This window comes from Scardinius erythrophthalmus (genome assembly GCF_964197995.2).
Source record: "Scardinius erythrophthalmus genome assembly, chromosome: 8".
Classification (NCBI taxonomy): domain Eukaryota; kingdom Metazoa; phylum Chordata; class Actinopteri; order Cypriniformes; family Leuciscidae; genus Scardinius; species Scardinius erythrophthalmus.
Genome location: NC_138228.1, coordinates 43,074,460 through 43,099,627, shown reverse-complemented (window position 1 = coordinate 43,099,627; position 25,168 = coordinate 43,074,460). Strand labels below are relative to the sequence as shown.

At 37.0% G+C, this 25,168-nt stretch overlaps 1 protein-coding gene across 1 annotated transcript; it reads left to right on the top strand.

Moving 5' to 3' along the window:
- The first annotated feature begins 2,147 nt into the window (after nucleotides 1–2,147).
- LOC308695132 (myelin-associated glycoprotein-like) lies at nucleotides 2,148–14,264 on the top strand. Its single transcript, XM_081373116.1, has 7 exons — nucleotides 2,148–2,196; nucleotides 2,968–3,327; nucleotides 5,130–5,438; nucleotides 5,518–5,775; nucleotides 9,334–9,418; nucleotides 9,522–9,543; nucleotides 13,067–14,264. The coding sequence occupies exons 1-7, from the start codon at nucleotides 2,154–2,156 to the stop codon at nucleotides 13,226–13,228; spliced, it is 1,239 nt and encodes a 412-aa protein (XP_081229242.1). The 5' UTR covers nucleotides 2,148–2,153; the 3' UTR covers nucleotides 13,229–14,264.
- Nucleotides 14,265–25,168: the final 10,904 nt, after the last annotated feature.

Genomic DNA, 25,168 nt, shown 5'->3' with positions numbered 1-25,168 from the left:
TTGTCGCTATGGTTACACACACAAGACACACACAACACACACACACCGTTTGGCGGTGCGCTCAAAGTCATCTGTCAGTTGTGCAGTTACCCAAAATCTCCTGAAAGAAGATAAAACCCATCATGTCACTGATATGTGTTTTTTAAACCAAGTGATCAAAGTGCTCGTTGCCGCTGCGATCAGTGGCGCGGATACAGTGTTTTATCGTGTGGCTCGCGCACACACCACACTGTCATCTATCCAGAAAGTTTCAGAGTCTTTCTTGGTCTCATGGCCACTGTATTGTCAGTACTCCAGCTAGGATTACAGTATTTGCGCCCTCTTCAGGACTGGCTAAAGCACCGTGTGCCAGCCCATGCGTGGTGGTCAGGAGGCCTGCACATTATGGTGAACCAGCGCTGTATCAGAGCTCTGGTTCCCTGGAAAGCCCAGAACTGGTACCAGTCGGGCGTGCTTATGGGAGTGGCCGCCAGGAGGAAGGTAATTTTCACAGACCCCTCCAACCAGAGTTGGGGAGCGCTGTCCGAGGGCAAATCTGTCTCTGGCCTCTGGTTGAGCCCGGAGAAGAGCTTACATATCAACTCCCTGGAAATGAGGGCAGTTTGGTTGGCCCTGAACGCATTTCTGACAGATCTCAGGACACACCATGTCTTTGTCCGCACGGACAACATGTCAGTGGTGTCCTATATAAATCACCAGGGCGGCCTCAGATCAGGCAACCATACGTCATGGCTAGAAATCTCCTCCTTTGGTCGCATGCCAACCTGCATTCTCTCTGCATTCTCTGCAACCTGCATTTTCTGCATTCACTCCCCCAGGCGAGTGGTCTCTCAACCCACAGACGGTTCGTCTGTTATGGAGTGTATTCGGCAAGGCAGAGTTTGACCTCTTCGCCTCAACAACACTCATTGCACAATGTTCTTTTCGAAGAGCAGGGCCGTGCTGGCCCATTCCTGGCCCATTCCTGGCCCAGACGCCCTCTATATGCGTTCCCACCAGTCTCTATGATCCCTCAGGTCATCAGACGGATCGAGGATGGATCGAGGAGGATCGAGGAGAGTGGATGCCCAGTCCTTCTAGTAGCCCCCCTCTGGAAAACCCAAGCGTGGTTTCCAGAGCTGGCGAAGATGATGGACATTGTTCCCTGGCCAGTGCCAATGAGGAAAGATCTCCTCACACAGGCGAACGGGACGATTTGTTTTTTTACTTCACATTTTCTTGGTTGCATAAACGCACAATACAAACAAACCATACATTTTTTTTTTTAAAGTGTGATAAAAAAAAGAGCCAATGCCACAAGGACCACAGCAGGGATTTTGTTGGTTTGTTTGTTTTGTCATAATTCAAAAACCTTTAAGACCGGTTTCACAAACAAGGATTAAGCCAGGATTAGGCCTTAGTTCAATTAGGGCATTTAAGTGCCTTAGATAAAAACGTTACTGATGTGGATCTTGAGACAAAACAATAGCAGTGACATATTTTAGGATATGTCAGTGCAAGTTGCTTTCAGTTAAAACAGCTCAAACGTGTATTTTAGTCTGAGACTATAGGCTATATCTTAACAGTTTATAACATCAAGAGCAAGATCAGGGTATTAGGTTAGACAAAAATATTAAAACAGTTAGCAAATCACCAACACTGCAACAGTATGAATTTATGAATTATTAATCTGCAGTAGAAACAATAACAGATTTGGCTACAATGTAACAAATTCCTCTGTATTAGGTTATTTTTCATCCCATCCTTCTCTTTTCATTCATCTCTTGGTTTCTTGTTCTTTCTGATGGTTTCATTTCTTTAACTGGGTACTCTTGATTTTTATGCACACCAAAGTCCTGGCTGAAACCATAAATGAAATGAAATAAATTAGAAAAAAAATTTACTTCTGCTTTTTGCATTGAAGGCGTTATCAAATATCTCGATCAGAGCTTGCAACGTATTTTTCTGCTTCAAATGAGAAAAACGTGCACAGTAAAGGTCACTCTTATCTGGGTCGCTGTAGTCTCATGAAAATCTATTTGAGGTAAACTATCAAATGTGTTTTAAATTAGAAATTATTTAATTGTAAACTGTTACAACTGTCAAGACAAATGACTATAAAAAAGATGCTACATTTAATCTTCATTATTTCTACACATCAGGTGATTCTCAGAATGATTGCTGTGGATTTTCTTGTATTCAGCACCTTTCTATCAGGTTGGTCTTTTTTATGTTTTCATTAAGAATATAATTGAACTAACAATGACCTCAACCTCAAAAAAAAGAAAAAAAGAAAAGAAATTGGACACTAATGTCATACTTGAAAATGTCTGAAATTCATTTAGATCAGCAAAAAAATAATGCAAACAAATAACACTTTACAATAAGGTCTCATTAGTTAACATTAACATTTAACATGGACAAAGAATGAACTATACTTCTCCAACTATTAATCTTGACTAATGTTAATTTCAATATTTCCTAGTACATTATTAAAATAAAAAGTTAACAAAGTTTGTTAACATTAGTTGATGCACTGTGAACTAACATGAACAAACAATGAAAAACTGTATTTTTATTAACTAACATTAACAAAGATTAATAAATGCTGTAACAAATGTATTGCTCATTGTTAGTTCATTAATGCATGTTTATCTTAGACTCCTAAAATTAAAGGTTCCAAAAAGGTTCATGGAACCAAAGATGCCAAACCTTTATTTTTAAGAGTGTATATGAAGTGTACATGTGCTCTATTGTGACAACCAGAAAGTTCATTTTGAAACCTAACAAGCTTCATTGAGTAAATGTGTTGACTGAAAAGTGTTCACGTGCTATTTTCTTTCAAATAAATTTAGGCTATATAGTCTCTATAATGCATACATGTAGCCTAGTATACATTGTTAATTGTGGCATAATTGTCCAAATATATATGTATATATAGGCCTATAGATTTTTATTACATTTCATTATAGCACATTTGTATTCCAGCTGCTCGGTGTAATGACATTACAATGTCGGTCCCCAAAACCCTAAACGCCACCAGCGGCTCCTGCCTTTTGATTCCCTGCCGATTTAAAATTTCAACGAAGAATGAAAAATATCTTGACCTTTCACCAAACGCAACCTGGAGACGAGGATCTCTGTGGTCACTCTACGATACAGAGGCTTTTACCAACGCTCACCGACAGAAGGAACCTCTGATAAAGGTGGTGGGGGACTTACGAAAGAAAAACTGCACTTCTGTCATGATGAATCTCACCAGCCTGCATTCAGATCGCTACTTCTTCAGGATTTCATCTGAGGGCTTTAGTGTGACTACAACTACAGCTGTGCAGATAAATGTGTCAGGTAAGGCAGTGCAAATGTTCCAGGAAGAATCAGACATTACTTTTCAGTTTAAGCGGTTTGTGGCATCACATCTTTGAAAAATGTTCAGAGTTTTACGGGACACATAGTAGCCTAGCTATAAGCAACTTACATTTTAGGTCAAACATTGCCACTAATTTTGTGTATTTTTGCTCCCAAAACACATAGTTGTGTTTTGTTTGTGTCGTTTTGACCCGAAATGTTAACATTTTTATGAATTGAGTGTTCATCGGAGTGGTCCAAGACCTTAGGACTTTTGTCACACTTAAACGTGGAATACACACAAAAATTGTAATACAATAAAATTGGTTGTAATAAAAATAGTAGGCTACCAAATCCTTCCCTCGCGGGTCAATTTGACCCCCATAGGAATGAATGAGAAAATGGTGATTTTTATTTTTATTTTATTTGTCTAAAATAATCCAGAGCAAACACACACAAATGAAGGCATGAGTAAAACCTCGAAGAATATTTGAATATGCTGATTTTCATTCAGAATATAAAAAAACTGTTAAGCTCCAAAAATGCTGTTAATAATTTCACCTTTCATTTTTCATTTGTGTGGGGGTGGGTTGTTCTGCATTGTAAATCCATGCTGTCCACTTTACTGACTTTAATTATTGCAAAATAAACTACTTCAGTATAAATACAACAACCCCCCCCCCCACACACACACACACACAAAAAAAAACATGCTTAAAATGCCCACATATTTCCAAAACAAAAATAAATTGTAATGTCTAAATATATAGTCTACATGAATGCACACTGAAGCAAACCGACTTTAAATGGGACTTTCGGATCCAGGGGAACAGTTCATTTGCTCCATCTAGTGGCAAGAGTCATTAAATATCACGTTGTTATTTACCAGGGTTATGCATTGAGTTATTTTGTATTTAAGTTAAATAATGTGAAGAATATGCTTATTTATATTAAAATTATTTATAAAATCTAATAATTTAGAGGTAAAAAACTTATCAAACTATATAAGCTTTCTGGATAAAAAAAATAATTATACTAGTTTTTTTTTTATTTCTCCTCATGACATTCTCACATCCTTATTAATGCAGAAAATGCTCTCACCCTGTGCTCAATGGAATAAGCTTTATTTTCAAACTCAAGTAGGGAACAATAATCTGCATATGAAAATATACACAATTACACAAATAATTAAATCTCCAGCCATATATCTATCTCTCTGTGTAGTACTGTATATGCCTATGCTAGGTTGCAGCTGCAGCTCAAGTGAATGAACTAGTTGATTCAGGAAATCAGTAGCCTAATAAAGAGGTTAACTTCACAAAAATACTAAACTTAAATGTATTTAAATACAAATTTTATTAAATAGAATTTTGTATTTCAAATGGGCCTAGGGTATTTTAAATACTGCCCATCCCTACCCTTGGTTTGTCACTGAATGAATCAGCGTCTTTAAAGACTTTCCCTTGGCGCCTTATGCTGGCATATGATACGTCACGATATGGAAAAACAAAAAGTTTTCTTTACGTCATTCACACAGACACTTCCTATGTTAGCTGTTCTTAGCTGCGAACTAGATCAGACACGTCTGAGTTCTGGTTTTCCAAAAGTTTTTATCAATTACTGTTATCTTATCAATTAATTGAGAAATGTATACTATAGCAACTGTAAAAAACTGTAATTTTACCTAATTACATGTTAACAAGGGCATCTTGAAATAAAGTGTAATTATTTGTAAATGCTCAGAGTTTCTATACAAATGAATACCATTACCATCACTCTTTCTCCTCTCCATATCCTGATAGATTCGTTGCCTGAGCCGTATGTGATTGTGCCGGGACTCAGGGAGGGTGAGGTGGGGAATCTGACTTGCACTGTTCCAGCGCCTTGCCCCAGTAACTCTCCAAATGTAACATGGGATCCTGCATTTGGTGGGAACATAACACAATGGACACAGCTGAATGCTGATGGGACACAGAATGTTTCTGCCATTTTGAACTTCGTCCCATCGATCCACCATCATGAGCTGAAAGTGAACTGTGTTTCCATCCATCTGCTAGACAGACAGGACAAACCCCTGCTCAGCCACAAGACCATCATCCTCAATGTGGAGTGTGAGGTTTTAACCCAACACAGTTTGCAGCTTTTCTCTTTTTATGAAAATACTCAGTTTCTTCTCTTTCTGGCCCACAGATCCTCCTAAGGAAACACAGATCTCTGGTACAGGCTCAGTCTGGCTTGGTGATAATGTAACCCTTACCTGCCAAAGTAATGCCAACCCTCCAGCGGTCCACAGGTGGTTCATGAAGAAGGAAGGTATAGTGGAAGGAGTGAGTGCCTCGCGTGTGCTTTCCTTTACTGCGACCCATAATAATAGTGGGGAATACATTTGTGAGGCACAGAACCTACATGGTGCAGGGAACTCCACAATCCTACAGATCACTGTCCCAGGTCAGTCTGTGCTTGAGGCGGTAGAACAGGGTTCCCCAAATCCTGCCCAGGAGGGTTACTGTCCTGCAGAGTTTAGTTCAGATCCTACTCAATCTCACCTACCTGCAATTTTCCTAGTATCTAGTAGTACCTACTCTAAAGACCTCAGATGTGTCCCAATTCAGAGGCTGCATCCTTCACAGGTCGCATTCGAAGGCTATTACTTCACTACGACGCGACGAAGGCTGTCCCAATTCGAAGGCTCCTTCAGATGCGGCCTCCTAATGCGTCCTTCGTTTCCAATGAAATGAAGGATACAACTCTTTATGCGCTGGTGACGACAGGATTGTTTTGAGAGAATTTGCTGAATTACACTTTTAAACATAAGCATTGGGTTTCAGTTTACTCATATATCTAATGATGCAAATGTAAAAATAGAACAAAAAAAACTCTAAAGGAGTTCAAATGTTGACATATCTCACTAAGATGCGATTATATATATAGTTTATACTCTTTGCTATAGACAGAAATGGACCATGGTGAACATATTTAGACCCTGTTTTGTTTTCAGACAGTTTAAAGGGTATATAACACACACAGTTTCTGCCAATCTCATGTAAATCTTGAATACCTATAGAGTAGTATTGAATCCTTCATATCTCCGAAGAGTCTTTAGTTTGATCAGATTCATAAAAGATAGATACAGCTGTACCGTTTCTTTCCAAAAACAGTCGAGCTCCTGGAGGCGTGGCGTGGGCGGAGCTAAAGAGTCACAAGCACGGACTGGTTTTAAAATAAAAAAATGGACACTCATGGTGGTCAGCTAAACAAATGTATTTAAACACACACAATACATCGTCACACTTTCCCTGGATAACTTTTGATTGCCGATTGCCAGCAAAACAGACATTTGATGCAGTTTTACCGCCTGTAGTTCCGGCTCATGACCGGGATATTGTATCGCTGAGACCGCACCGCCTTTCAGTTTCAGACGATCTGCAAATTCAGGGTCGAACTGGGCCTATAGAACATTCGTCACCAAAATGTTGTGCCATCGAAACACACTTGACACAACTCCGTTGCTGCCCCGGAAAAACAAACTGAATCCACTGCTTCCCTAACGCTGGGTTCTTTGGGAAGCTGAACAAGATTGTCTTTCCCTCACAACCAAAAACACTCTTTGATGACATTGTTGATTTTGTGGTCTAAAAACGAAATGCCAAATATTTCTCGAGCAACAAACGAAGCACATTGATGGGCGTTGCTCTTGCTCTGGGCTGCATTTCCAAAAAGTATTGTGAGCCTAAGTTTATCGTAGAGACCATTGGTGGCAATTGTTCTACAATCAATTTAGGCTTACGTTGCTTTTGGGAAACGCAGCCCTGGTTGATGTGTGCGCACGCTCTTCCAGGAGAAGTGCCCATACAAGGAATTCCACCCTTGATGACGCCATACAGGGCCATACTCGCAAAAAAACTTTCCGAAACTTATACGAACCCTGAAGGAGAGAATTTGGCACTGAAATACTCCATCATACGTCCAACACGTTTTTTGAAACTTTGGCCATGTTTAACATGAGAATCCAACTCTTTAAAGGGACTATGTGTAGGAATTTCTCCCATCTAGTGGTGAAATTGTATTTTGCATTCAAACATATAATGCTCTCTAGCGCCTCACTTTTTCAAATGCGCGTTGCATCTACGGTAGCCCTTATGTACCAAAAAGCTATGACAGGATGTCTTATAATAGCACTTCGAGTTTTTCTTTGGGTGAACAGGTTTGTTATTTAAAACAAACTGAAACAACGAAAAAAATTACTGACTGTGAAAAACATTAACTATTAAATCTGATTTTAAAATCTGGTTTTAACAGAAAAGAATTTTATTTGAAAATTGCAGTGATAATTCATTCTCTCTCTTCCAGCGCATGCGCGCCTTTCTCTCTCTCTCTCTTGCTCTGCATCTCGCGCACGCACCCCCCCTCTCTCTCTCTCTCTCTCTCTCTCTCTCTCTCTCTCTCTCTCTCTCTCTCTCTCTCTCTGCGTCTCGCGCGCACCTCTCAAATTCAAATTCAAATGAGCTTTATTGGCATGACTTGTACAGTATTGCCAAAGCATTGGCCATTACATAAATGGACATTACATACACAGATAATCAATACATTCAATAAATCAATCAGTAAACAAATGTATGAATACATTTATATAAACCTCTCTCTCTCTCTCTCTCTCTCTCTCTCTCTCTGCGTCTCGCGCGTGCACCTCTCTCTGTTTCTCTCTCTCGCTCTGCGTCTCGCATGGCAGAGAGGAGCAGCATTTTAATTCAGTTAAACACAGATATTATGTTGCTTCTCTAATTTTACATGCAAGTATAGCCGAAATCATTTGTCTTAATGGGTCGCGTTTCAGTCACTATTTCATATTAATTCCGTTGTTTTTTCTCCCTTTCCCCCCGTGATTTTGTCTATATCGCGAATATAAGACGATCCCCCATTTTTCAGCCTATTTTTAGGACAAAAACCTTGTCTAATATTCGGGTATATACGGTAATAAAGTACACAACCAAGCAATGAAAAAAAAAGCTTGTAATTAAGACCGTAACATTGACTTACCTGTCGAGAAGAAAGCAGGAAACTTCAGCGTCTCTTTTGAAAGCTTTCTCCTGCATTAGCTATCCCGACATTAACCCTTGTTTTTGTAATCTCCGGTCACGTTTCCTTTTACGGTCTATTTGGGACTTTTTCGACGACGAGGACTTCTTATCCTGTGACTCAGCATATGTATGAATGAACGGTGTATAAATAACCGTGCAGTGCAGCCTTTTAAACTTGCCGCGGCAGTGACAAGCGCCTCTCACTGCTCTGCTCCTCCACTTCTGCTGGCTTCAGTCACGTGACGCTGGCTCTGAACGAAAACGCGTTGTGGAAACGCGTTGGCCTAGTACTTTTTGTCCCTCTTTGCTATTATAGTTTTTCAAGATGGCGGAACTATGCATGGAAGCCTCCGTGGACTTACCCGTCCCATGTATATAAAGATAATAAATTCTTCGTTTATGAGGATTAGTCTTATCATTGGCATAGGTATTTGTACTCCATTGAGGGCATATTTATGAATAAAAATATTGATTTTAGATAATAAAATACCTAAAAAGCTACACATAGTCCCTTTAACAGTGTAAACAATATGTCAGAATGCGTGAAATAGTATTAGACATCCCCTTTAAAATAACTTTCAAAAAAGTCCAGTACAAATGTTACTGCCACTGCCACTCATCAACAGCAGATGTCACAATTGCTAGGCGTCAAGAACAATCCTCCGTAGGCTAGACCGTCCCATTTAACAACGCTCGTTCTGATCTTCGTGGCCTTTGAAGGACGCAGCCTGTGAACTGGGACACAGCTCTTGATTAGCTTGTTCAGGTGTGTTTGTTTGGGTTGGAGCTAAACTCTGCAGAGCAGTGGCCCTCTAGGACCGGATTTGAGGAACTCTGCTGTACAGATTCACCATATTTATACATTACTGTCATTACTGAAATGAACAGGAACAAAAGCCATGTTTGTCAGTTCTCTTTGTTTTTGCAGGCATATCATTCACTGCTTTCCTTGCAGTTTTGGCACTGTTCTCATTGCTTTTATTTGCACTTCCTATTGTTCTGATTTACAGAAGGTAGGATCCTGCTAGAAATTTAAATGATATAAAATATTTTATACATTATTTGAGAAATGAGAATGTTTTATTCATAATAATTTTTTTTTTTTGGTATATGCAGGTGCAAAAAAACACACAAAAGTGTAAGTATCTTGATATGTTTCTCATGAAGTGATTTAGATAGATAAAACATGTCTTCACTATTCTTAGTCCATTTGTTTTCTGAAATAGACTGTAAATTTGACTGTAAAAGTTACAAAACTTCAGTTTGAGGTCTTTAAGGGCAAGGCAAACAACTGTAAATAATTGCTGTAAAAAACGGCAAAATTTTCACAGTAACAAGCTGTTTTCCATTAAACTAAACAGCAATATTCCGTATAAAAAATGCATTCTGGGTGATATTTGGCGTTTTTCGAGAAAGTAGCCTACAGGAATATACTGTGAATTAACAGCGCTCAAAGATGACACTCAGTGGCTGTGTTCCAAATTACACACTATACCCTCATTCACTATTCCATATTAGTTCACTAATATAGTCCACTTGAAGGAGTGAATGAAAACAAGTGAGTTAATTTGGAGACTGATGAACACCTGCTGTTAACAACCAGAATCACTGTAGGAAAGAGGAACATAAGAACAGAAAAAATATGAAATCAACTGAAGATAAAATACGTTAAATCTCTGAAGATCTCGGCAGAGGAGGATTAAACAACTCCACAAACAGAATCACCAGCTTGATTTATTATTAACCAGATTGACTTTATTTCTGTCAGACATCTACATAAGTTCTTATTAAAAGGTGACAGAGGTTTAGATTTTATTTCCATTTGATGTTACCATGGTGATCAGTGTTGGCTTTAGTTGGGCTCTTGACCCTTGACTGTTGAACATTAGTTTTTTCTTTGGCTGCTGTAACTGCGTGTTTAAAATACATTTGCTATGGCAACGAAGCTGAAAGAAATCAGGATCAGATGACAGTGTTTGTTAATAGTCACAATCATCACCTAGTGGCCAGATTCACTGATCTCATTTATTGTCTAATGTATTTATATGGGTGATGTTTTGTATTTTTGATTGTGGTGTCACTGTGATTTTACAGATGGAGATCTATCATAGTTTTGACAACCAGAAAATATGAAGGATTTAAAAAACAGTTAATGCTCTGAACATTTTTAACTACTATATCAGCCAGACACACAGACATCAAGAATCGGCATATGAATCTCAACAATGGTGACAATCAAAAGTTTAATGCTGCAATGCATGATGGGTACCAGCATAGTACAAAAAAATCGTCCATGACTCCCAGCATGCATTGTGGCATGAATAAATTATGCAGCTGAATTGTATGGATATTTTCTTTAAAGCAGCACTATGCAGCTTTGCCAATTCGCTTTTTGCTCGCGGGTTTCTCTATAGAGCTCCCCCTACAGCTTCGAAATAGATATTTGACAACAATGTCGTCAAAACTCGTTGGCGACTCTCCCCCCTTCCATCTTCTCCCGCTGGTCATGTGCATTTGTTTTCAAAGAACCCGGTGAACGCACGTAGCCATGTCCACTGAGGTATGTATGATACACAGAAGGCTAGCAAATAAATGTTTAGATAGTGTATGTATGCAGTGCCGTAAAGCAATTCGTTACATCGCGAGACCTGATATCACGCGATACTTCCTGATGCTGAGGCCGGCCCAAAGTTGCAAGTGTGGTTTTTCGGCTCACAGGCACTCAGGGGGGGTGCGAGACGACCACCATTCAACCCGAAAAATGTCATATAACCATTCCAATGACTCCGAAGCTGTTCAAATTAAGCTAAAAAAATGCATAGTGCTGCTTTAATTTGTACTTTTTGCTTTTATTTTTGCTGTTGGTTTTGTGTTGAGTTTTAGTTGTGTGTTTTGTGATGTTCAGCGTTGATGTTATCTTTTTTGTTGATTGTCACCATTGTTGAGATTCATTGGCTGATTCTTGATGTCTGTGTGTGTCTAAATGAAGCGGTAGTTCAAAAAATTTAGTGAATGATGAGTTTTAAATCCTTCATAACTGATTGCGCAGTTCTGCTTGATCTTTTGCTATAGTTTCACTGTGTAATAATATAAAATTAGGAGCATTAAAACAACACATTTTTGATAGGGGATTAGACACAGGATAAGATCGGTGATCCAAACATCATGATGACGTCAAAATCAAAACATAACCAGCAACACCTGATCTCTTTTTTGTTGGTTTTGTTTCTGCCACAACAAATGTGTCTTAAAAACACACAGTTACAGCAGCCAAAGAAAAAATGTATGTTAAAGTCAAGGGTCAAGAGCCCAACTAAAGCAAACACTGATCTCCATACTGGTGACGTCAAATTAAACAAATCAACATCTAAACCTCTGTTAATTCTCAATAGGAATTTCTGTAGATGTATGAAAAATAAAGTCAATCTTGTTAGTAATAAGTGAAGCTGGTAATGGTGTTTTTTGGAGTTGTTTAATCCTCTGCTGAGGTCTTGAGAGATTTAATGTCTTCTGTAGCTGGAAGTCAGTTTTAGTTCTTGTGTTTCGCTTTTTTTTCTGTTCTTGTTGTTCCTCTGTCTTTCAGTGGTTCTGCTTGTTAACATCAGGTGTTCATCACTAATGTTCAGTCATCAGTTAATTATCACTGAATAATATCATTAACTTCAACACTGTAGTGTGGACACACAAGTGTTCACTTAAAACTGGAGATTTTGCACTGGGGTTAAAAGGGTTAAAATTGTCAAATAAAATAAAAAACAGAGTGAAGCGTAATTTAACGGTAATCAACTGTAAATTAATTTACGGCATCAAACTGTAAAAAACAACAGCAATTTACTGGCAACCACAGCTGCCAGTAGATTACCGTAAAATCAAGGAAAAACAGTAACATACTGTAAACCGTAAAAATCAGCTTTACTAAACGGAAGGTTAATTTCACTGAAATATTAGTGAAAGTTCATTGAAAAAAGTTATGCGAAGTCAATAACTGAAAAGGAGAGTAAATATTAAATTGAAGTGTTTTATGTGTTTTTGCTCAAGATGATACAGGAGAGATCTGTTAGTGTAATTAATTCGTTTTGTGGGTCACCATTGTGCTGGAGAGTAGAGCCTGTGGTTCAGTCAAAGATGAGCAGAGAAACACTGATGTTTTGCTGTCTGTTGCTTTATTTAAAAGCAGGAACTGTGTAGTTGCTGATGCAGTGACAATCTCCTTGCTAAGTACTTTAGCACATACATGTGTGCTTTTGTTCGCTAAATACGAACCGCAAAGATTTTAGTTAAAGTTTAATTAATTCACTATTACACATTATGTTTGCAGTTTTATATTGAGATATTCGTTATCAGTGGACTCAAATGAAGTTAGTTCACAGTCCTATCAGTATAAAGTTTTAAAACTCGAACTGTTTGAAGCAATCGGTTTCTAAAATGATATGAGTTACCTTCCATGGTATTTCTACGGTAACATACTGTCAGAAAGGAGAGCTGTAAATTAACACAGTAGATTACCGTTATTTTACAGCGCACTGAAACTGGGCTAATACTGCAGTGTTACACATGATGAGTGCTTCATTGCTTTCAGAACAATGTTATGTTGTGAGTGAATTATCATAAAGCTAACAGAGTAAGTACAAGTTCACAGCTCATGTATTAATGCATTTCAGGAAACAAACCAAGATCAGGACATTTATGCCAATGTGTCAAGTGCAACAAAAAGCCATCAGCTTCAGTCAAATACATATGAAAGTAAGGAGACCTGCACCGTTAACCCTGAAAGCACATTCAAACATAATCTCTCCTACGAAGACATTTATGCAAACTGTTGAAGTGAGAAGTGGAATATGGATCACCACTGAACAATTAGTCTACTTTCTGCATGCCAGTAATGATCATTTTAATAAGCATCAGCATATTCAACTTCCCATCTGTTATGTTCAGACTATATCGTTGCTACTTCCTTTCTCCTTTTAAAGAATGCAAACCCTCCACAATTATAATTCAACTCTGAATACTTATCTGTATGTTTCTATTTTTATTTTTGTGATACATTCACAAAATGTATTTTTGTATGGTTATATTTTACCCAGGGGGCAAAACACCTGTTTTTAGGAAATCAGACATGGGCTGCTGTAAAAGGTTGTCATATAAAAATGAAATCTATGATGTCTGAGGATCACAACCTGGGTGGACAACCCGGTCAACAAGCTGCTGGAAACTTGTAATTAGGGTCAAAACAATCCTACCTCAAATTCTGCTTTAACTCCCGGAATCACCCAAACATGCTAAAAAGGTTTAATTATATTCATGAATCCTAAAGCATATCTCCCTGATACTTTATGCTAGAAATAAACTGAGCACATCGTTCAAAAGAGTGGAAGATAAGCTTTCATATGATGCCTTGATTGTACATGCAATTAGAATGTAAGAGTTAACAATGCCTCACAATTCATAGGTAGGCCAAAAAAAAGAAAAAAATATGGAACATTCCATTTGTGATCGGTAGCATTCTTTTCCCTTTGTTGTTGTTCAAATAAACAAATTACCATGTGAGGTTAACTTTTACTTGATGAAATCATATTTTGATCATTTTCACTAACCAGACAGTCCTCATGGCCGATAACACATTTAGAGGAAATTCAATTTCAAGCCTATAATAGCCTGTCAATTCAAACAAGATCCAAGAAAGAAGTTTACCATTAACTGATGTTAATTGTATACTGCTCTGTTTCTGTATGTGCAGTTTATCGTTTGCATATTTATGCAATATCTATTATTTGTATTGCAATGTCTAGTATGTCTAATATTCTTTCACAAGTGGGATAGCTTTATTTATTCTATCGAAATAAAAAAAAGGATTTGAGGATTTTGGGTTAGGCTGGTTACTGTTCAATCCTGCTATTTGGAGTGTGAGACAAAGGCACTGACAACTAAATGCTGAAAGACTAAAACACACAGGAGTCATGTGTGGAGTAGGTTTAAAAGTATTTACTGATTAAAACTGTTACATTAAGTAGCAAAACGATTAATGACAAACATATTACAATTCAGGGTGATAACTAATTTCTGTAATAATGTTTATATTATTTGTTTAGCTGTTTTCGGAGTCACTGCTGCTTTCGCTGCTCTCTAGTGTTTCCGCAGGCTGTATCCTACTACATTTGGTTGCCAACCCCTGGCAACGGCATCCAGTGCCGGCCCGTGGGGTTGTGGGGCCCTAGGCAAGATCATGAAAATTGGCCCCACTGGAGTAAAAAACTCTCATAACAATTTTATGAAGGAAGAGAAAGCACATGATATGACAATTTCAATATTTAAGTTTGTAAATGTGTATTAAGTGTAGCATTCAAAAATGAAAAAAATATTTACATGAAACTCAAATAAATGAAGTAAAATGTGTGAATTGTACATAATATATATATATATATATATATATATATATATATATATATATATATATATAATAATTAGGCTATAGATTGCTCAATATATAAGTTTATAAAAGTGTAACATTCAACGTACATATGAAAAAACACTAAGAAACTAAGAGATTTTTAGCATAGCCCTAGCCTAGTACATAAAAGACAGAAAGCACACATAAAAAAATAAAGCATATAAAATAAAGCATAAATTAAAGGTATTTTTGTAAATGCAGTAGTAATTATGCATAATGACTAGAAATGCAGTAGGCTACTACATTTTAACTTTTTACTGATGATCACAATAATAAAAATGTTTTGTATTATTTAGAAATGTTTAAATATTAATTTGGAAAGAGTGAGAAACCTGTTTTTAGCGGTAAGGGAGAATGGATGGGGTGGGTTAGGACTGCATGATAATAATGGAACTGATAATCACAATTATTTTGCTCAAAATTATAATAGTGATTATTAATTACCATTATTCTCAGTTGAGAAATTGCAGAAAAAGAGACAGTTAATATAAATTAATTGCATAAATAGCCTATCAAAAGGGGTAAAACGGCCATTTTGAGGTCTGAGATGGTCCACCTTAATTTAAAAAAACTACGATAACTTCATCAGAGGATTAAAATCTATACAAAATGCATGGGTAGATAATTCTTAACACGCTGAATGTGGCCCAATTTTTCCATGTCTGTCTGTCTGTCGGCGATCATGGGCATTGTTACATTTATTAGTAAAACTAATAATACAGCAATAAATAACGCACTATTTATAGAAGTCAGAAGAACACACCTTTACTTTGAGCTTGTCTTTATTCCTCAACCATTCTCCTCTTCCTTTTTTCAGCTCCAGAAAGATGGCGTTTGGATGCCTCACAGTTTAACATATTATTATTTCAATTAACTAAAAATAGCATTGCTGTATGACTACGACTCTGACGAGACTTCGTGACGTTATGACAGACAAGGCAATCCAAATATGTGAAGTCGATATTACCATAGAGATTATAATATTTGGTATTTTATTTTTGACAGCACATTTTCTGTCATGCAAAATGCCTCATATAGGCCTAAGAAATTAAGCATTACTAAAGGATAAGAGCACCACAAAAAAAAAAAAAGTCTCTTGTTTCTAAAACGTGAGCATTTTGGAGAGAAGTGTGGTGGAATCCGTGTGTGTGAATACTGTCATAATTACGGAGGTCTCCCACTATATCTCGGGCGGTATTATGCAAATTAGCATGTGACGAGCTACTGTGTATATTTCTTATGTTTTCGTATTTTATTCGTTCTATTGTTATGTATTTATTATCTTTTTCGGAAATTTGTCATGTCTGAACTATACAGAGCTATCCTTTTTATGTATGTTGTAGGTCTGGGTAATTTATTAGATACTCACCGTCTCTGTGAACTGTATCATGATTAGTCAGGTCCATGCAATGCGTCGGGCTTGTCTGACTGCGGAAGTCGAGATGCACGCACCTAAGTGAATTTTAAATATTATGCTTAATTAACGATTTATAAAGTATAGTTATTGTTAGGTACAGGTGCCCCCTCTGGCAAGGCGGGGCCCTAGGCGACCGCCTATGTCGCCTAATGGACGGGCCGGCTCTGACGGCATCCTATGTAGCATGGAGCAGTTCTTCTGACAACCTTTAACCAGAGATGGGCACAAATACATCAAAAAGTATTTAATTACAAATAACAAATACTTGCTCATAAAATGTATTTAAATAAAATTCAAAATACTGCTGTGAAAAAAGTATTTAATTAAAATACAAGTAATTTGTAATTTGAAAATACAAAAATATATATTTTTTACAGTCTTCTCTTCTGTAGTGTAAGTGTGGCGTTAGATACATGTAAGAGTCTAGAATATTGCAGTATCATCATTTAGTGCAGAAGATGTGCTTTTAACGTACATGTTGCCACATACTGTCATAATAAAAGATAATTACGCATATAACACTATATTTGTATTACACAAAAACTAGTTAACGCTGCTGTGAGGGTGTTTCTGCGGCTGTGACAAAGTTGACAACTTTCTCTCTTCCGACTGCCATTATCTATTTTTTTTACTCTTTTTGAAGTTGTAAAAACACTGTTGTGGCGTTTTTCTTTTGCTATTTGAGCAAATTGGAACACAAAAAATATATTTAATGTAGTCTTTCATTCACTGCTATAGAAGTTAACCCAACTATGATGCCTTCCACTTCTGAGAAACCCAGAAATGTGAACAGGGTCAATAGGATGTGTCACATTACGTGATTTACTTGCCAAAAACTGTGATAAGGTAGCCTGGTTAAAACCAGACCCTTCTCAGTTGAAACTGAGTGTAGGGTCTGGAGAAGCTATGTAGACAAATCATTTCCAAAGGGGCGTCACCAACCGACGTAGCTCAAATAGAGCATCACAGTCCCGCCCACAGCCCGAGAGCGCTTAGGTGCCGGAAGTAAATTTCCCATTCATTTCTCCCATTGACGTTTTCGAAAATCCGTATCTAAAGAGTTTTAGAGCATGTCTGAGGATAACCAGCCACGGCTGAACTCATAGGCATACAACATATCATTTCGAGTGAAAAAACGGCGAGAAAATAAAAAAAAAGTCAAAGGTACAAGACTGTGTACATATTTTCATTTCCGAGCGAAGGAACTACTCATCCCATAAACCACCGCGCCTCACTGAAGTCGACTGAAGCCACAACCGCGAAAGAGCCTTTAGAGCGACTTTAAAATCTGACGACAGCCACGCAAACTTTTTCTTGTGCCGTTTATAGCAGTTCTTTCTGTAGTAATTGTGTAAATAGACTGGAAAGCATGGCTGGCGGTCCGCGGCTCACGGGTGCAGATCTGGCAGTCCGCGCGCCGTTCTGCTCATCAGTTTTTAGCGGCCCACGGGCAGGTTGCGGACAAATGCCTCAACAATTTCCCACTTGTGGTCCATGCTCATTTTATTCATGAAATTATAGTTCATCCTTAATTTTAATAACATTTAATGTACTTTCTTAATAACAACAAGTGAAAATTAAAAAGTGAAGGTCAGCAAACCAGAAAGTGCATCATATTCAGTTTATTAACTTGCCATGAATTATTACACAAATGTTCAGTAAATGCACGAAGAGCTCTCTATGGCTCTGGGTATGCCTAAGCTAAATATTGTTTTGACAGTGCTTGATATGACTCATACCATATATGAAGACTCCTCGGTTCAAATGTCACATCAGTGATACCGTGCAAAAAAACGCAACAGTTTTTTTTTTTTTTTCATTTATCTTGAGTCTTCACGAACTTTCGCGGGGTTTACACGAGCTCCACCAATCAGATGCATCACTGTGGGATTGTGGGATTGTTTAGGATTGTGGGTAATGAAGTACTTCTCCAAGACATCGCGAATAAAAGGCATTTATCTCAAAACAAGGTTAGTGCCCCATGAACTTTTGGCGGTTATATGAGCATATACAATCACTTAGTACTGCCGTAGCTGGTTTTAAAGGTCCCGTTGTATGCCCCTTTTCACAAGATGTAAAATAAGTCTCTGATGTCCCCAGAGTGTGTATGTGAAGTTTGAGCTCAAAATACCCAACAGATCATTTTTTACAGCATGTTTAAATTGACATTTTTTGGGGCTCAGAAAAACGAGCCGTTTCAGTGTGTGCCCTTTAAATGCAAATGAGCTGCTGCTGGACGACCCAGGGGGCGGAGCTTCATGAGCTCGTGCTCAGTCTGTCAGGAAAAATTCATCTCACGGAATGATGATAATATCAGAAACTCTCAGTAACGGCGTTCATTTCGAGTCGGACAATAATGCCTACAGAGTCAGAGTGCTGTATAGAGATGAAACAGGTATGGTTTAGTAGTTTAATTACGGTTATTATAACGTATTTGTCATCTGCTTGTAGGCTATGTATCCATTATTTATTAATAGCCTACAAGTCTGCTGTCTGAATGATGATCAAACATGTACTGATGAGTTTAATAAAGTTTATCGTACATCACACAAAAGATGAAGCGTCAGTTTTACTTCAGAAAATCACCGTAAGAGCTGAGTAAACACAGTAGCCTAAGTTATAAGAAGTGCGCAAGTAGCCAGTAGAGTTGAGGGAGCATTCCTGTGGGTGGAGCTTAGTCAAGAAACGGTTCTGGTGATGTCACTAATGCAGGATGTAGAGGGGTGTAGTCCAATCGAGCCGTTTTTTGTAGTCACCTTCTGTTAAATAAAATATCTCGCTTGGCGTTGAACTTTGAGCTTTATAATTTCACAGATATTATTTATGCTCTAACAGCAACATTACACACTAACTAAAGTTTGAAACATGGAATCGCATGCAACGGGACCTTTAAGTCTACCATGTATGGTTACGTTTTTATGGCTTATACCCCAACTGTCAATGGAGAAATTGTATTGAATTTTTACTTCCGGCACCGGCTGTGGGTGGGACTGTGATGCTCTATTTGAGCTACGTCGGTTGGTGACGCCCCTTTGGAAATGATTTGTCTACATAGCTTCTCCAGACCCTACACTCAGTTTCAACTGAGAAGGGTCTGGTTTTAACCAGGCTACCTTATCACAGTTTTTGGCAAGTAAATCACGTAATGTGACACATCCTATTGACCCTGTTCACATTTCTGGGTTTCTCAGAAGTGGAAGGCATCATAGTTGGGTTAACTTCTATAGCAGTGAATGAAAGACTACATTAAATATATTTTTTGTGTTCCAATTTGCTCAAATAGCAAAAGAAAAACGCCACAACAGTGTTTTTACAACTTCAAAAAGAGTAAAAAAAATAGATAATGGTAGTCGGAAGAGAGAAAGTTGTCAACTTTGTCACAGCCGCAGAAACACCCTCACAGCAGCGTTAACTAGTTTTTGTGTAATACAAATATAGTGTTATATGCGTAATTATCTTTTATTATGACAGTATGTGGCAACATGTACGTTAAAAGCACATCTTCTGCACTAAATGATGATACTGCAATATTCTAGACTCTTACATGTATCTAACGCCACACTTACACTACAGAAGAGAAGACTGTAAAAAATATATATTTTTGTATTTTCAAATTACAAATTACTTGTATTTTAATTAAATACTTTTTTCACAGCAGTATTTTGTATTTTATTAAATACATTTTATGAGCAAGTATTTGTTATTTGTAATTAAATACTTTTTGATGTATTTGTGCCCATCTCTGGTTAAAGGTTGTCAGAAGAACTGCTCCATGCTACATAGGATGCCGTTGCCAGGGGTTGGCAACCAAATGTAGTAGGATACAGCCTGCGGAAACACTAGAGAGCAGTGACAGCAGCAGTGACTCCGAAAACAGCTAAACAAATAATATAAACATTATTACAGAAATTAGTTATCACCCTGAATTGTAATCTGTTTGTCTGTTTCATTAATCGTTTTTTTTTTTTTTTGGTACAACTTGCTACTTAATGTAACAGTTTTAATCAGTAAATACTTTTAAACCTACTCCACACATGACTCCTGTGTGTTTTAGTCTTTCAGCATTTAGTTGTCAGTGCCTTTGTCTCACACTCCAAACACCTGGATTGAACAGTAACCAGCCTAACCCAAAATCCTCAAATCCTTTTTTTTATTTCGATAGAATAAATAAAGCTGTCCCACTTGTGAAAGAATATTAGAAATAGTAGACATTGCAATACAAATAATAGATATTGCATAAATATGCAAACGATATACTGCACATACAGAAACAGAGCAGTATACAATTAACATCAGTTAATGATAAACTTCTTTCTTGGATCTTGTTTGAATTGACAGGCTATTATAGGCTTGAAATTGAATTCCCTCTAAATGTGTTATGGGCCATGAGGACTGTCTGGTTAGTGAAAATGATCAAAATATGATTTCATCTAGTAAAAGTTAACCTCACATGGTAATTTGTTTATTTGAACAACAACAAAGGGAAAAGAATGCTACCGATTACAAATGGAATGTTCCATATTTTATTCTTTTTTTTTTGGCCTACCTATGAATTGAGAGGCATTGTTAACTCTTACATTCTAATTACATGTACAATCAAGGCATCATATGAAAGCTTATCTTCCACTCTTTTGAAAGATGTGCTCAGTTTGTTTCTAGCATAAAGTATCAGGGAGATATGCTTTAGGATTCATGAACACATTGTAAAAAAAATCCCCGTTAATTTACAGTAAAATGCAGGCAGCTAGATTTACCTGTAGAATGCTGTAATTTTACAGTGGACCTGCTGTAATCTGAAACAACAGTTTATTACTGTAAAAATTTTCCCGTTAATTTACAGTAAACTACAGGCAGCTAGATTTACCTGTAGAATGCTGTAATCTGAAGTAACAGTTTATTACTGTAAAAAATATTACAGTACTGTGCTGTAGAAAATATAGGCTGCACAGTATAATACTGTCAGGTGTTCAGCTGCATATACACAAACTGTGTATTACTATAAAGTGTATTAAAGTACTCTAAAATGTGAGCTTTACATTGTAACACTACTAGAATCTTACAATTTAAAATTTGCATTCTAAAACACACTGAAAATTGTTTGCAAACAAATGGCTCAAACAAAAGATGACCTTAAAACATGCTTTTATTAAAGCTAATACCTTTAAGAACAACACAACACTAGATAAACTTTTAGATTTATTCTTATACAACATTAGATAGACTTTTACCATATGCCTTAAAACAGGCATACATAATTACATACATACATACATACATACATAACCTGTTCATAAAATACAAATATACTCTTAAGTCAGGCTTCAGTGAACACTAGCCAATTATTTTATATCAAAACAAATAGTTTATAAAATATATATCAGCATTTTATACTTTCGGACTGATGGTTAAAGTCTTTTTCTGCAGTTTTCCCAGTTATTTTACACACCTCTTTTCTCTGTGCAGCTTTGGTTCTCTTTTCCCGATTTATTCCAATAAAGTATCTGAAAAATAAGAGGAGAAAATTTTCAATTAAAATGATTTGTAGTGTATAATTTTGGTTATCTAAAAAGTTCTAACCAAAAACTATGGATAATTCACTGAAGACATGGAATTAACTGCAGAGATCATACAGAGTACATTTATAGTCAGTAGATTCTAGCATGAGGCCCATAAATGTGGATCTTATCCTGATAAACAAAAGTTATGTGTCAGTCTGGAGTGTGAGCTTTGTTTTAGAGAAACAAAATGCATGTCTAACATGTCTAATATGACATACTTACCAAGAAGGATCAAACAAGGAGACACAGGCAAGCATTTTCTCAAGGTCAGCAGGTTTGGCAGACATCTATTGGTAAAGAAAACAATTTAAGATGACTGACAGTATTTGTATCTGTAAATAAAAAATGTAAAACTTAATGTGCTACTTGTTGCTTATATTCTACAGAGGCAATAGGCCTAACATATTCAGAATATGAATGGTTTATGTAAAAATTATAATTTTCTCATTTACTCACCCTTATGCAGATTTAAACTCTGATGATGTATATATATATTAAAAAAATGTCCTGGCTCTTCCAAGCTTTATAATGGGAGTGAATGGCAAGTCCATACAAGTGCATCTTTCCATCATAAAAGTGTCCCAAAACTGCTTTGAGGGGTTAATAAAGGCCTTCTGAAGTGAAGCGATGCATTGGTGTAAGATAAAATAAAAATATCCATATTTATAACTTTATCAACTAAAATAACTAGTTTCCGCCAGGCGGCCGTACGCATCGATTTACGGCGAAAGAGTAACACTTGAACATGACGCACGAAGTAATGACGAACACGGTTGCTCAGCCCTGTTTGTTTGAACTGGCATAAGTCGACTTGCGTATAGCCATCTGCTGGAAGCTAGTTATTTTAGTCGATAAAGTTTTAAATATTAATTTTTTTCTTACAAGAATGCAAAGCTTTACTTCAGAAGGCCTTTATTAACCACCGAGAGCCATTTGGGACACTTTTATGATGGACAGATGCACTTCGATGGACTTCAAAAAAATGGTGCCCATTCACTCCCATTAGAAAGCTTGGAAGAGCCAGGACATTTTTTAATATAACTCCGATTGTAATTGTCTGAAAGAAGAATGTCATATACACCTAAGATGGCTTCAGGGTTTTTGGTTGAACTATCCCTTTAATGGTACTGTACCTTTATGTTCCTTTTGGAGTTTGAAGGTTTGGTCCCCATTCATCTTCCATTGCTTGGGAAAACAGACATCATTTCTCCACAACAATATCTTAATTTTTCCTCCAAGAGAAAGAGACAACACAAGGTTAAGTAAATGATGAGATAACTACCATTTTTAGGTGAACAACTATACAGGTGTTAATAGAACAAGCAATAGGCAAACTCACAGTTCTTTAAAGAATGAGTCCTTGCTTCTCTACAAAGTTAGCCTTCAGGAGTTTAACTACAATGACAAGGAAAACATAATGTAAAGAAGATATACCTAAAAACATAATCTCAATAAAATAGAAAAATCAGAAAATTATCAACATTCCGTCCGTCCATCTGTTATGCTGCTATTTCTGCAGAGGTTTGAACATGCACGTTCACAGTAATCACACACGATTTATGAATTTTGATCATACCTCACCTATATTTTGCTTCGATAAAGATTGGGATATGTGTCCGTTGCATATGCATAAACTGTGCATAGCAAATACAAACGAAATGCAGTCTGAGTGTATGCTAACAAGCTCACAAGCATGCTATCGTTTTACTCGGTTACTTTTCCATGATTAAAACACGCTATCCTGTCATCTAATTACACTTCACTGGATACTGTCTGTTAATATTTAGACGTACCACTTGGTAACTTACAGATCAAATCAAAGAGTAGTTGCAAATAACAGCAGCAGATAATGGACGGTTTGAATGTCACGTAAAAAAAAATTAACCACATAAGAAAAAAAAGAAAGAGAAAAAAAAACATTTCACACAAATTTTTTACTCAGATAAAGTTAAGGAAAATAAAAGTTTCTTACCCGTTTGAATGTGATGTGATGACAGTCTGTAAGTTAGGCCTACAATGGGCTCACATTCCTGTGGTCAGTCTAAAGTCGCTTCATCCAATTAAAATCGCAAAAACATCACTGGATGTTTACAATGTAATATTTAAAAGTACCTATTGGTAGTTTACATGTAAAAATAATACTAGGCAGAGCTGCAAAATGACCTCATGCAGATAAACTAAAATGTCTTCCTAAACTCACATGTGCATGGAAAAATATGGTATTATACTGTTAAATAACTGTGTCATACTGTTGCTGGTCAACACGCAATTTGAAGCGACCAAGTTCTCCCATAATGCATTGCAAAAAACGGTAACTTGCAGTTATTACATGAAAACAGCATTTTGCTGTTAAATTTTCATGTAAATTTACAGGAATTTTTTACAGTGTATAATTAAACCTTTTTAGCATGTTTGGGTGATTCCGGGGAGTTAAAGCAGAATTTGAGGTATGATTGTTTTGACCCTAATTACAAGTTTCCAGCAGCTTGTTGACAGGGTTGTCCACCCAGGTTGTGATCCTCAGACATCATAGATTTCATTTTTATATGACAACCTTTTACAGCAGCCCATGTCTGCTAAACCCCCTTTGCCCCCTGGGTATTTTGTGATAATTCTTTGCTCAATTAAAGAATTTAAAGTCTCCATGAAATCAAATTTGAGTTCCTTTTTTTTTAATGGAATATTGCATTATTTATTATAAATGATTTACCTGTGATAAATTGATTTTTTTAATTGATGTACCCTCGTAATCTTTAATAAAAATTTCTTGCCAAATCTCTTCTCTGATGAGTGTTTATTGCCTCAAAGGTAAATTACCGTCACTCACACAAACTGTCACTCACATGAGATCACAGCAATAGCAAACCACAACCATCCAATCAATTCCCCATGGACAAAATCAAGTCCCGCTCTACATTTTTTGTTCCTTATTTGAGAAGCCGTTTCACTCAAATATATGTTACAAATACAATAGGATAGAAAAACACTACCACAGCTTCCATTTCATGCCAAATGGGTATTTTTTTCATTCTTTCATGCACTAAGTAGGATCATTTAGATCTTATATGATTTACACTTATTTACACAAGCAAAGTACAAATGCCCCCATAACATCCAGGAGTTAAGAGCCGTTCAGGCAGATATGCAGAACAAATGGCGTTGAATATTAGGCCAAAGGCCATAAACAATACATGCAAGAATACGAAACAAAGAACCAAATGGTTGGCCAGTGCATAGAATAAAGAATAAAATAATAAAGTGGTGGTGTCACCACACCTTGTTCTAGGGGGCGATAGAGAGTTCAATCTCTGTATACGTCCTTAGATGGTCTTGGTTCAGT